Here is a 13,850-nt window from a genome sequence, read left to right on the forward strand (position 1 = left end):
AGTTACTATGTTTATAGTTACTATATATGACTATATAACTATAGTTACTATAAGTAACTATAGCTACTATATATATAGTTATAGTTACTATATATAGTTAATTACTATATAATAACTCCATATATAGTATAGTAACTCTATGTAATGTATAGTTACACTATATATGTGTGTGTGTATATATTCAACATACACACACATACACATGAGATCAGATTTTTTTCAGGATCAAAATTTGTTTCCTGTTTTACTGAGTTTCTTCCATAATTGTGTGTGTGTGTGTGTGTGTGTGTGTGTGTTTAAATCTTGAATTCATTGCAAGTTCAAGGCCAGTCTCAGTACCTTAATGAGACCCTAAGCAATTATGTGAGACTCTGTCTCAAAATAAAAAAATCAAAAGGGATATAGCTCAGTGGTAAGATGCCCCTGGATTTATCACCAGTACCAATAAACAAACAAATAAATAAGTCCCCAGTACCAATAAATAAGTAATAAATCATGAGTTAATGTTTTATTGAACTTAAGCTCTAGGAGTCCAGAGCACATATGTCGAAATTCTGAAAGGGTTTGTTCTTGTTTCTTGCGATTAGCAAGGGAGCATATGCTCACCAGCCCAGGACATTTTAACCCCATCAAGAATCTAGAATTGTGGGTTCATTCTTCTGCCTTGTGCGAGAACTTAGGATTTGGCTCCATATTCCAAGCTGGTTTTAACATGTACTTACTAACTGCCCACTCTTTCTGTTTCAGCTCATTTTTCCCACCTGCTTTCTAAAAGCAGAGCAATGCAGTAAAAGAGTAGAATATGTGAACATTTATGTGATTGCAGTTATAGAGGGAAGGCCTTTCAGAGTTCCTTGACTTTGACTCCTCTAGAGACAGAATCCTCTTTTCCTTTTGAACCATTCTGTTAAAAAAAAAACCTTTCAAATAGGTCCCTGAAACTTTGTATCAGGGATTGAACTCAGGGGCACTCAACCACTGAGCCACATCCCCAGCCCTATTTTTTATTTTATTTAGAGACGGGCTTTCACTGAGTTTGCTTAGCAAGCCTTGTCATTGCTGAGGCTGGTTTTGAACTCTCGATCCTCCTACCTCAGCCTCCCGAGCCGCTGGGATTATAGGCATGCACCACCGCACCCAGCACCTGCAGATCATTTTTTTTTTTTTAGTTGTAGTTGGACACAACACCTTTATTTCACTTATTTATTTTTGTATGTGGTGCTGAGGATTGAACCCAGGGTCTTGCACGTGCAAGGCGAGCACTCTACCGCTGAGCCACAACCCTAGCCCTCCTGCAGATCATTTTAATGCAATTTTACATATTTTCTTTAGGATGAAAGAATGAAAGTGTTTGAGTGTAATGTTATTTCTCATAAAATTGGTGCTATTCATAGGGAATCCTTATCCAGAAACAGTGAAGTTTGCAGGAAGAATGATGAGGTGAATGTGAGTGACATAGTTTTAGAATCCCTGTTAAGTCCACACCTCCTGATTTCCTGTTTTCTTTTTTCTTTGTCCAGCATAATTACTTGAAAACCATAATGGGCCTCCAGCAGACACATAAAAAGTAGTCTTGTTGCCAGTAGCTTGAAGTTCCTTCAATTCCAACCTGCTTTAGTGGAGCTGCAAAACCATCTTCTGAGAGCTTCAACCACTTTGCTCCAAGTCTGTGACCCACCACAGAGAACACATAATGGCCTGCCTACTAGGAAGGGTATCGTCCAAAGGACAACCTGCTCAACTCCACAGAACCCTTTGGGTTTTAATTTACTGTCTTATATGCAGGAACAGTATAAAATTACTTTCTAGTTTGGACTTCTAATGCTCATTGAAGAAATTTGTTTTATTTCCTGTGTGAAAGGATATCTTCCCTCTGTACAGGTGGGCTTGGAACTGAGTGTACAGTAGGAAAGCAAAAACATAGCTCAGCCAGTTTCCTCCTGGTGGGATTTATCCCTCTGGTTAGCCCCTTTCCTTTACTGGATGGAGATCCTGGGGCAAGCTTGGCCTTGGTCTCATAGTTCCCTCAGACCATAAGTTCTATAAGGGCATCCTTTCTATGTTGTTGAGCCAGTGGATGCAGGGGGAGACCCTCCTTCCTTGGCAACCAGGAGAGAACCTGTTCTAGCCAGTGGTCCCAGGAAGGAATGAGGCAGATCTTGGTCCATGTGACTGGAAGTGAGTGAACAGCTTCTGGGAGACATGCCCTTGGTGTGTTACCAGCACATGTGTGGGCTAGGTGTCAAGGTCTCTCTCTGTCCCCCTGTGACCCAGATAAATACAAGTAAAAGTGGCCAGGATTCCCTGGATAGAAACAGGGATCATCACACTGGCAGGGCTGAATAGGAAAGAAAAGACATTACTGTCCAGTCCAGTTCTCAGGTATGGCTGGTGCCCCTCATTATATTTCCAAAGAGTTCTTTGCTCAGAGAAAAAATTGAGACTCAGGGTGTCTCAGGGCTTCCAGGATGGCTGATGCACCTCTGGGCTGGGAAATTCTCAATGGAATAAGAAGTTTTAGCTTCTTGGAATCTTTCCTCTTACATCCACTTCTGTTCTTGTGGCTCAAGGGCTCAGCATTTGAGTATATTCTGTGAGTGGTTCCTGAATACCCCTTGGTGCTGCTATGACTGGGGCCAACAATGGGAGAGGAGGATCTGGTCACCTGTGAGGACATGAGAGATAACGTCTGGTGGGTGGTATCTGGCTCTAGGGCCACTTTTTATGAGGAAAGAAGGAGTTAACCGAGTCTTCTTACCTGGAAGAGAGAAATGTGACAGCATCCCAGGGGGTGTGCCAGGTACAAGGGAAGCAAGGGGATTTGATTTGTGTGGTCTCCAAATGTAGAATGGAGGCATAGGAGCAGACATTTCACCAAAAGATAGAAATGGCTGAAAGGCAGATTGTCATCTCAAGATAAGAAGAGGCTTAAAGTGACAGCAGTCCTGGCATGAAGTGAAAGCCCACAGTAGTGGGCCATCTGGCAAGGGGGCTGTTTGTGGTGGGAGGTTCAGCTGAATGGCATCTACCATCTGACCCTACCATTCTGCTCTTCAGCCCATCCAGCAAAGGATGTGGGTTTTGTTAAAGAGAAAGCAGAAAGTCTTTCTTTGAGATCCCTGCACTCTTTCCCACTCACTTTCTCTTTCACTGGACGATAATGAGTCCTGAAAAAGGTTTCAGAGATTCTGGGCAGAGGATTCTAATTCCTTCCCTTCCTGGCTGTCCTTACCATTACAAGGACTTGTTTGGGGTTTCTAGATTTTTGGGGGCTTCTCAGGAAATGGGACATAGTAAAAAGGGGATATATCTTGTTGAGGCCATGGGAAGCAGATGTTTGTGGTATTTCTGATCTCTCTTCCCTTCACTTCCCATAAGTGGATGGAATGGCCTGGTCCTGCTAGACCTCCTGTCCACCAGAACCCTTGGACAGCCAGCCCTGAAGTTCTTTGGCCAGGTCAGTTTGGGTCTTTGTAATGGCAGTTGATCCTGGATGGTGAAACATTTGTTTCTAATTCTTTTATCACATAGGCTTCTTTGGTCAGTACTGGCACAACTGAAGCAAATAATCATCAGGGCAGGCACAGTCATAGGAATAAAATTGATGGTACCCAGTAGATTACCATCCTAAAAACTCTCAAGAGAAGCCAATGCTTACAATATGACAAGAAGGTGGAGGGCATTATGTGAATGAAATGGGCCTGTCACATGGGCATATCATTCCAGAAAATAGTTCCTCCTAAGTTCATATGACCATCCAAATCAACCGTGATTTCCAGTTCTATCAATGAGATACCTGAGATAACTTGAACATATTTCTTCTGCAAACAGAGAGGCTGGATAAAATATAACATTTTTTGAAATGCAAAATTAATTTGCAGTAAAGAAGGAACTGCCAGGAGCTGGAGAAAAGGAAACTGAAAACTAAAATGGTAAGGACTGGGATAAAGTGTGTGAATGGATTGTTGGACTTGAGAATTAATGTCCAAGCAAGTATGAGAAATAAGACATTGATCCATGCCAGATAGGAAGTTGGAACTCAGACTCCCTGCATAAAGATGGTACCCTAAAGACTTCATCCTTATGAAGAGTTAAGCTATAAAAAGTTCCCTCACTGGTACAGAGAAAAAGGAATTTTTACAGAAATGCAAGGGAACAAGTTCCGTGAGAGTATGCAACCATGATTTGAGATTCAAACTTACACTGTGTGGGCCACAAACCACCAGGCTGAGGAATTAGCATGAAAATTATCCCCAGGCTAGGGATAACCCTGAAATACTTAGAAGAACCAAATTAAAAAATCTACTGTATATGCCCTTTCCTGAGCCATACAGCATTCCCACAGACAAAGCTCTAGTTTCACTGTGGCATGGTGGTACACACCTATAATTCCAGATACTTAGGAGGTTGAAGCAGAAAGATAACAACTTCCAGGTAAGCCTGAGATACTTGAAATAAAATTGGGCTTCTGGTATAGCTTAGTGGTAGAGTGCTTGGCTAGTATGCACAAAGCCCTGGGTCCAATCCCAGGAGTGGGGAATGAACATACATGTATAAAAGCTTCAAAGAATAAACACACAGAGAAACAAACTACCATGTTGGAGGCACATTGAAAGTAGTGTCAGTCTTCACGTAAATAACTGGGAAAAGATAATATATGTATGTATTAGATGTTTTAAATAAAGTAAAAAGAAAAAAGGCTAAAAAGTTCTGATTTTTTTAAAAAAGCAGAAATACTAAGAATGAAAAAATGGCCTATAAATTAAAATGACACACTAGAAACAGTAAAAGAGAGAATTAGTATCCTGGAAGCTAGATCTGAGGAAATTGCTGAGAAATCAGCATAGTGGGACAGAGTAGTGGAAAATTGAAAGTGTAGATAAGAGATGTAGGTGGACAGAGGGAGAAGATCCAGTATATAGTGGCAATAGACCACTCAGTGATCTCATCCAGTCTTATGGCTTTAAACATCTCTATTCCAACTCTAAATTTTATATATCTGGTGTAGACCACACTCCTAAACTCCAAATTTATATAGCCAACTGCTAACTTGATATTCCCACTTGAATGTGTAATGGACATCTACAAATCAGTGTGTCCAAACATGCATGAATGCCTGGGGTGTGGCTCAATGGTACTTTTTTAGAGTGGTACATTCTAGAGTACTTTTCTAGAATGCACAAGGTCTTGGATTTGATCCCCAGCACTGCAATAAATAATCCAGAATGCATAATTGTCCCCCTAAACATATTCTACCCATAAAACCCTTATCTCAGGTCAGTTACTTAGGCTAAAATCATTAATTTTGTACTTCACTTCCCTCTTTCTCTCACACTCCACATTGAATGTGTCAAGAAATTCAACAGACTTTACCTTGTTGCTACATTCAAAAGCTAACCACTTACCACTTCTGACCTACCTGATCTAGGACTTTATCATCTCTTGCATCAGTTTCCTGTCTTCCAGCTTCCAGAGCAGCAGCCTGGTTGATCCTTTTGAAATATGTTAGATCATATCACACTTCTCAAATTTTTAATGACTCCCAATTTTAAAAAATTATTTTTTTAGTTATAGTTGGACACAATACCTTTTATTTATTTTTATGTGGTGCTGAGGATTGAACCCAGGGCCTTGCACGTGCTAGATGTACCACTGAGCCACAACCCAGCCCCATGACTCCCTATTTCTGTCATGGTAAAAGCCATGTTCCTTTTTTAAAAAATATATTTTTTAGGTGGTGCTGAGGATCGAACTCAGGGCCTCACCCGTGCTAGGCAAGCAAGCGCTCTACAGCTGAGCCACAACCCCAACCCCCACCCCCAGCCATGTTCTTAAAATAGCTCACAAAGCCCTACATTATCTTGCCTGCTATGACTCTCTGCCATCATCTTTTCTACTCTCCATCTTGCTCACTTTATTCCAGTCACATTGGCCTCCTCTCTGTTCCTCAGACTGCCAGGCAGCTTCTGCCTCAAGGCCTTTATATAGATATTCTCTCTTCCTGAAACATTCTACCTCTAGATATCCATGTGATGCACTGTCTCACTTCAAGTGTTTGCCTACATGTCACCTTTTGTAGCAGATGCTATCATGCCTTGACCACAATCCCTTACGTTTGCCATGTCTGCTAAAGGTTTCCTACTGAAAGCATCTACAATTTTCTATAAGAAGGTTTTCTAAACATGAGTGCTCACTTGCTTCAGGGTAGGCCCAAATATCAGGAAGTTAACACCGTTTGGAGCACCCTTCAACCACTAACCCTTGCTTAGGAGTCAATGGAGGAGTCCCCCTACCTCCTGTCCCCTTGGGTGGGCCAACTCTGAGGCATTTCTCCAGTATTTCCCAGGACTTTACAGTATAAATCCAAACTCACACACAAATAGAGCCAAAGGAAAAAAATAGTTGATATATTGTTAGTAGGATTGTCAAGGAAATAACATCTTAAAATATTTAAAAATAGTCATTTTAAAATGTTATATATCATTAATAATATGTTTCATAATCATACAGTGGAAAGGATAAGGTTGACAGAGTATGGCACCCAAGGTTTCTTTCTAAAGGTCTGATGTTCAAGATGACATGAATTCTGGAGAGATTTCCCTCTGTTCTACTATCTAAAACTCTTGAGATATTAAGGTGGGACTTGAATTCTGGAGAGCCCCTCTCTGTTCCACTGTCTTTAATCTAAAGGGCTCAGATAACTCTGTTGCTATTTCTTCCATCATCAAATGGAGGTTCCAATCCACCAGCTGGACCTAGAGAGTATTACTGTGAACTTGACTTGTAGTCATTGTACCATAATTTTCTGAAGCATTACAAAATTGGGGTAGAGCATGGGCTTTGGGACAAAGACATCGGAGTTTAGATAGGGACTCTATATCTTACATGGGACCTTGGGTGAGTTGTCCAAATTCTCTGCCTAATTTCTGATAAAAGAATCATGGGGCTGGGCAATGGTGGTGCATACCTGGGATCCTAGCAGCTTGGGGGCGCTGGGGTTGTGGCTCAGTGGTAGAGCGCTTGCCTAGCATGGGCGAGGTCTTGGGTTTAATCCCCAGCACCACATAAAACTAAATTAATTAATTAAAGATATTTTAAAACAGTCTTAGCAGCTCGGGAGGCTGAGGCAGGAGGATAGAGAGTTCAAAGCCAGCCTCAGCAAAAGTGAGGTGCTAAGCAACTCAGTAAGACCCTGTCTCTAAATAAAATACAAAATAGGGACTGGGGATATGGCTTAATGATTGAGTGCCCCTGAGTTCATTCCCTGGTACCCGCCCCCCCCAACCCCCCCCCCCCCCCCGCCAAAAAAGAAGCATGGGGCTCTGTGAAGTGAAGGAACTAATTTACATCAAATTCATAGTGGGTCTCCTCAACCAACTGTAATAGCCATGACAGTAACAATAAGAAAATGCGAATGAGGGCTGGGGCTGGGGCTCCAGTGGTAGAGTGCTCTCCTAGCATGTGTGAGGCCCTGGGTTCAATCCTCAGTACCACATGAAAATAAATAAAGGTATAAAAAAAGAAAAAATGTGAATGTGCCCAGCATTAATGTCAGATAGGTGGTGAGCTCAAATGCATATAACACACATCACCTAGATCAATACTCAGCTTCAATTTCCACCTCACCAAATGGATTTGGGACCTGGAAAGGCAGCATTTGGGCTGACATTATCTCTTTCCAATTAATGCTCACTGTGATGACTCTTTAGGACCAAAAGGTAATTTTAATAGAGTGAGGTAGCTGTTAAAAATGTGCTCAGTGCTATCCTGGACAGTGTTAATGGAAATCAGGTGTCCTGGATCAGGGAAGCAATAGTCCACTTTTCTGGTTACACTTAGAATGTCATAACAGGGTGTGGAGGCAATGTGGGCACATACTCCAGGGGAAGGTGACCCTCAGCACAGGAGGCTCTGAAAACTGTCTAGCAAGGAATATTCAAAGAAACTAGGGACATTCGATCTGAGATGAAAAATCCAAAGGGTTTTTTTGTCATTTCAGGAGGAAAAAATGGGAGTTTTCCAACCCTGGAATGGATGGTCTTGCAGCAAACTGGGCTCCCAGATTCTGGAGGATGCAACTTGTGTCTTGACAGCCAAAGCTCATGAAAGAGGAACAGCCAGTCAAAGCTCATGAAAGAGGAACTCTCAAACCAGGAGGAAAGGGCTTGAATGCCTCTATGTTCCTTCAAAATCTAAATTTTGTGATTCTGTATATGTGTTTCTAAAGTCTGACATAAACCAGGATCTACTAAACTATTGAGGGACATTAGCGAGAGGGATATTATGGTGCTTAGTTGTTTGCAATTCTTTCAATCTTTTCATCTGAACTTTGTGACCATCTGTTTGGCCATTCTAATATTAGTAAAGATGTCTAATTAGCTATAATAGGGCTCATGGTCTCTAGCCAATGCCACTCTCCTAAAAAAGTACTGGTGGCAAGAGAAGGGTTAAGATGTTCAACCATCCTGTGATCCTGGGCATTTGGGCTTCTAGATCAATTCCCTCTCCCCATCACTCACCTATACACATACATATAATTAAAAAAGAATTCAAGGGCATGTTCTTACACCAAACCTTATCTGAATATTGGACTCTGAATACAGAAAAAAAAAAAAAAGAAACACGTGTTGTGTATATGCACAAGAAAAAAAAAAAAAAGAGAAAAAGGGAAGGAGACCCATGCTTTGCGTATAACTCCCATGCTATGATTTCCCCCTGTGCACACTAATTTGTATACCTTTTTCCATATTTAAAAAAAAAAAGTGCATTTTTGAGCTCTGACAGCTGTTCTTAACCCTGGTACATATCATAATCATGCAAGTTGCTTTTGTAAAATCCTCATGCCTCAGCCACATCCTAGACCAATTAAACCTGGGGCCTAGGCATCAATATTTTTTAAAGCTTCCCTAGTGGCTCTAATGGGCAGACTGAACTGAGATCCCCTGGTAGAAGAAGACCTAGACATTTGTTTGTTTCAGGAATTAATATGATTATGCTAATTAATCTTAAATACACATCCCATTTCTCTCAGAAACAAGCACAGAAATTTCTCTACTGATAAATGTTCAATTCACAAACTTCCATAGTTTGATTATGAAACTCTGAATATTCCTTGTTGATAACTGAGCACTTGAATGTTTTACACACTCCATAGTTGATTCTTTCAGTCAAGACTGAGAGACATTGTTATAAGTGTTCTATAAACATTTAGAAGAATGGGTGTAGGTGATTGGATGTGGCACATTGGGAGTTCTTTATTTAAAAGGTTCATGGACCTTTATTTTTTATTTTTCTTTTAATATTTTATTAGCTATAGATGCAACCCCAGCACAGTGATTTTTTTTTAGTTGCAGATGGACATAATACTTTTATTTATTTATTTTTATGTGGTACTGAGGATCGAACCCCATGCCTCACATGTGCTAGGAAAGTACTCTACCTGAGCTACAACCCCAGTCCCAGTTGGGGTTCTTAACCTAGGTAATATTGACATTTTAAGTCACTTAATTGTTGTTGGGGCTGTCTAGTATAATGTAGGACACTTAACAGTTCTTCTGACCTTTATCTCAGAGATGCCAGTAACATCCCCCATTGTGATACCCTAACAATGTCTCCAGACATTTTTATATGTCCCCTGGGGGGGGGGTATAACTGCCCCATGGTTGAGAACCCCTTGAGTAGATTAATGAATGGGTACACAGATTAATGCATGCATGCATGCATGCATGGATAGATACATGGATGGATGGGTGAATGAAAGGGTAGATGGATGAATGATCAGGACTCATAAACCTAAATGCATGTCTTTGTTCTTGAAGGTTTGACTCTGAAAACATTCTTTCCTCTTTGTCCATAAAGTACCATAGGAAAGCAAATATTTGGCACATAAAGTAATTGGAAGAATACAGAAGGGCTGATTTGAAGTTTCAGACATTGATATCATTTGCCAATGTAAAACTAAATTCTAAAGCTGATCTAGGAAAAGACTTGTTAAATATAGCTGACATAAAATAAAACTGTTTATGACGGAAAAGTGAACATGGTAAACTGTTCTGTCTAAAAATTAACAAATAAAATCTTTATCATAACACCAAGATATAATAAAATTATGACCTGAGATAATGAATTTTTTTAAGTGGTAGGGATCAAATCCAGGATCTTGTGCATACTAGGTAAGTGCTCTCTATCACTGAGCTCACTCCCAGCCCTTTTTTTATTTTGAAATAGGGTCTCATTAAACTGTCCAGTCTGACCTCAGTATTCTCAGTAGCTAGGATTATAGGCATGCACTGAGGCTAGCAAAATCTAGACTTCATAGAGATAAAGGATACAAAGTAAAATTTGTGTTGACAAAATCTTTAATTAGTAACATTTTTTACAAAAAACTTTTTTTCTTTCCTTTTTGTGGTACTGATAGAACCCAGGACCTTGGACCTGCTAGGTAAGCACTCTACCACCAAGCTACAGCCTCAACCTAAGATTCCAATATTTAAATATCTAAAAATTGCTAATAAAAATAACTTCAATGGGCTAGGGTTGTGGCTCAGTGGTAGAGCACTCACCTAGCATGTGCGAGGCCCTGGGTTCAATTCTCAGTACCACACAAAAATAAAAATATTGTGTCCAACTACAACTAAAAAATAAATATTAAAAAAAATAACTTCAATAAAATAATTTTAAAATAATTTTTTAAAATATTATTTTTATTTTTTTATTTTTTTTTAATATTTATTTTTTAGTTTTCAGCGGACACAACATCTTTGTTGGTATGTGGTGCTAAGGATCGAACCCGGGCCGCACGCATGCCAGGCGAGCGCGCTACCGCTTGAGCCACATCCCCAACCCCTAAAATATTATTTTTAAATACTTCTTTCTTTTTATCCCCCCCACCCACCATATTGGAGATTGAACCCACTGGTGTTTTACCACTGAGCTACATCCCAGCCATTTTTTTTCTTTTTTAATATATTGAAGTTGTAGATGGTCACAATAACTTTATTTATCTTTATGTAGATAGAACCCAGGGCCTCACACATGCTAGGTGAGTGCTCTACCACTGAGCCACAACCTCAGCCCCATCCCAGCCATTTTTATTTTGAATGATCTCCCTAAGTTGCTTAGGACCTCACTTACTTGCTTAGGCTGGCTTGGAACTTGTAATCCTCCTGCCTCAGCCTCCATAATCACTGGGATTATAGGCATGGAGTATGTCACTGAGCCCTACAAAATACATTTTATTTTTTATTTATTTTTTAAATAATTTTTTTGGACTGGGGATGTGGCTCAAGCAGTAGCGCGCTCGCCTGGCGCACGTGCGGCCCGGGTTCGATCCTCAGCACCACATACCAACAAAGATGTTGTGTCCGCCGAGAACTAAAAAATAATAAATATTAAAAAATTCTCTCTCTCTCTCTCTCTCTCTCTCTCTCTCTCTCCTCTCTCACTCTCTCTTTTAAAAAAAAATAATTTTTTTTTTTTTTTTTAGTTCTAGTTGGGCACCTTTCTTTATTTATCTTTATGTGGTGCTGAGGATCAAATGCAGTACCTTGCCCATGCTAGGTGAGCACTCTACCACTGAACCACAACCCCAGCCCACTAAATACATTTTAAATGAACATTTAAAATGTGTGAAAAATTTATGGAGGGATTAAACAAGCTTAATAAAGCCTGCTCAAGAAAATCATTTCTTGATTAAATTTATCATTGTTGCCTGGCACCGTGGCACATAATCCAAACAACACAGGAGGCTGAGGCAGTTATTAGCAATTTATCTAGAGTAATTTAGCAAGACCCTGTCAAAAAAAAAAAAGCTGAGGAGGACTCATGGTTAGGTATTTCTGGGTCAATCCTTGGTACAACAACAACAAAAAATTATCATTGTTGGACATGGGGAATATAGCTCAGGTGTAGAGTGCTTGCCTACCATGAGATGCCCTGGCATCCATTCCCAACACCATACACACAATTTTCATAGTTCATATGAGCTGATTAAAATATTTTTATGGCTGGTAAAATACTAAAAATAACAATGGAATCAAAAGACAAAAGTTTCTCTAGGTAAAATATAGCTACTTTCTAGATATATGTGGGCCCTATGTTCAGAAATAGCTGACTTTTTTTGTGGGTCGCTATTTTTCCAGTTGCTTAGGCTTTTCTTTTTAACAAAAGTACAGCTTACTTTAAATATAAAGATTTGCCAAGCACATAGCCCACGCCTGTAATCCCAGCAACTCTGAGGTAGTAGGATTGAAAGTTCAAGGCCTGTCTCAGCAATTTAGGGAAACTCTCAGCAGCTTGGTGAGACCATGTCTCAAAAAAGGGACGAAGGTGTTTGGGTTCAATTCTTAATACTACTAGAATAAAATAAAGATATTTACAGAAGAAAAGTTTGCCCAACTGTACAGAAAAATTGTGAAAGACTTTGAAATAGAACAAAAGATTGGAGATTGGAAGTCTTTTTTTTTTTTTTTTTAAATCCTAGTGCTCAGGGTGGAACCCAGGTCCTTCTGCAAGGGCTTTATCCCTGAAGCCTGGGTGGTATATAATAGATCCTTCCCAGCAGGATTGAGCTAAATTACAGCCCAGGAAACCATAGATAATAGATAGAAATGCAAATGTACTTATCAGTAGACATGCAAATTATGTTTCTCCACCCATCACTCCTGATAAAAAACATTTGTGGGGCTGGGGATGTAGCTCAAGCAGTAACCGTGCTTACCTGGCATGCGCCGGGCACTGGGTTCGATCCTCAGCACCACATAAAAATAAAATAAAGATGTTGTGTCCACCGAAAACTGAAAAATAAATATTAAAAAATTCTCTCAATTAAAAAAAAAACACAACAACAAAAAACAGTATTTGTAGATCTATTTCAGTACTCCTGATCTTTATAAATAAGATATTTTAAATTCTCCTTTGAACCTGTAAAATCTTATTGGCTCCCTCATTAATGAGTAGAATAAAATCTTTGACACATTTTCATTTTATATATGTATGACAATCATGATTATAACTTTGAAAAATTATCTTTTAATAACAGATAAATGGATATTATTTGTTGATAAATTGGCTCATGTTCTCTGGAGAACAATTAGGTGGTGTATCCCCAAAACCTTAAAAATATATATATTTGTACATACTTGATGTTAGGTTGGTTTGAGGTGGCTAAGGGAACAAAGCACCAGACAACCCACCTGACCAGAGAACAACCTATCATGTGCTGACAGTCAAGCAGTTATGGTCCTTCATAACCACCTGTCAATCAGCAGGGTCTCCTGACCAATCCTGGAAGGACATGGATCTCAGCAAGATCCCCCGACCAACCCCAGAAGGACAAGGGACTCTAAAAACCTCCCGTTCCTGTCCCAAGCCCTCTCTTCCCTGCCCTAAACCCAATAAAATTCCAATCTGGCTGAGCCTGGGCCCGATTCCCCCCAGACCTGCTCTGTTGGACTGGAGGGCCTGCCCGGAGCGAATCTCAATAAAGCTTTGTTCAGCAGCTTTTAATCTGCCTCCTTTTACTGGTGCCTGAACTTACACTTGACACAATATGTAGGATAAAATTTGGGAATATCTTTAATTTTTTTTTTTTTTGCACCAGGAGCACTTTGCCACTGAGCTACATTCCTAGACCCCCTTTTTATTTTTATTTATTTTTTAAAAAATATTTTTTCAGTTATACATGAGCACAATGTATTTTTTATTTATTTTTATGTGGTGCTGAGGATTGAACCCAGTGCCTCACACATGCAAGGCAAGCGCTCTGTCACTGAGCACAACCCTAGCCCCACCCTTTTTATTTTTTAAATGTTGAGACAAGGTTTTACTAAATTGCTGAGGTTCTTCCTAAA

At 39.9% G+C, this 13,850-nt stretch overlaps 2 protein-coding genes across 21 annotated transcripts in view; one reads left to right on the top strand and one right to left on the bottom strand.

Moving 5' to 3' along the window:
* Window positions 1-1,648, top strand: part of KIF9 (kinesin family member 9) — a 60,194-nt gene extending 58,546 nt beyond the window's left edge. For all 4 annotated transcript variants that reach the window (XM_081285244.1, XM_081285242.1, XM_081285241.1 and 1 more), the window contains one exon: window positions 1,521-1,648. In XM_081285244.1, the coding sequence (XP_081141370.1) occupies window positions 1,521-1,571 (51 nt within the window). In that variant the 3' untranslated portion in view covers window positions 1,572-1,648. The remainder of the gene's footprint in view (window positions 1-1,520) is intronic.
* The window catches only part of LOC308644299 (uncharacterized protein), a gene marked incomplete at its 3' end in the record, with an annotated part of 100,159 nt that overhangs the window by 58,478 nt on the left and 27,831 nt on the right, over window positions 1-13,850 (bottom strand). For 7 of the 17 annotated variants that reach the window (XR_014020947.1, XR_014020948.1, XR_014020951.1 and 4 more), the window contains exon 2: window positions 5,420-5,492. The exons of 3 other annotated variants lie outside the window; for them this stretch is intronic. Coding sequence is in view for 4 of the 14 variants with exons in the window: in XM_081285251.1 (XP_081141377.1) it covers window positions 5,420-5,492 (73 nt within the window). Of the gene's footprint in view, window positions 1-144; window positions 905-2,425; window positions 2,666-2,711; window positions 2,759-5,419; window positions 5,493-12,718; window positions 12,795-13,850 lie in introns of those variants that run through there. 7 more of the 17 variants (XR_014020956.1, XR_014020957.1, XR_014020958.1 and 4 more) reach the window with 7 other exon arrangements.

The sequence above is a fragment of the Spermophilus citellus genome (genome assembly GCF_964194105.1).
Source record: "Spermophilus citellus genome assembly, chromosome: 3".
NCBI lineage: Eukaryota > Metazoa > Chordata > Mammalia > Rodentia > Sciuridae > Spermophilus > Spermophilus citellus.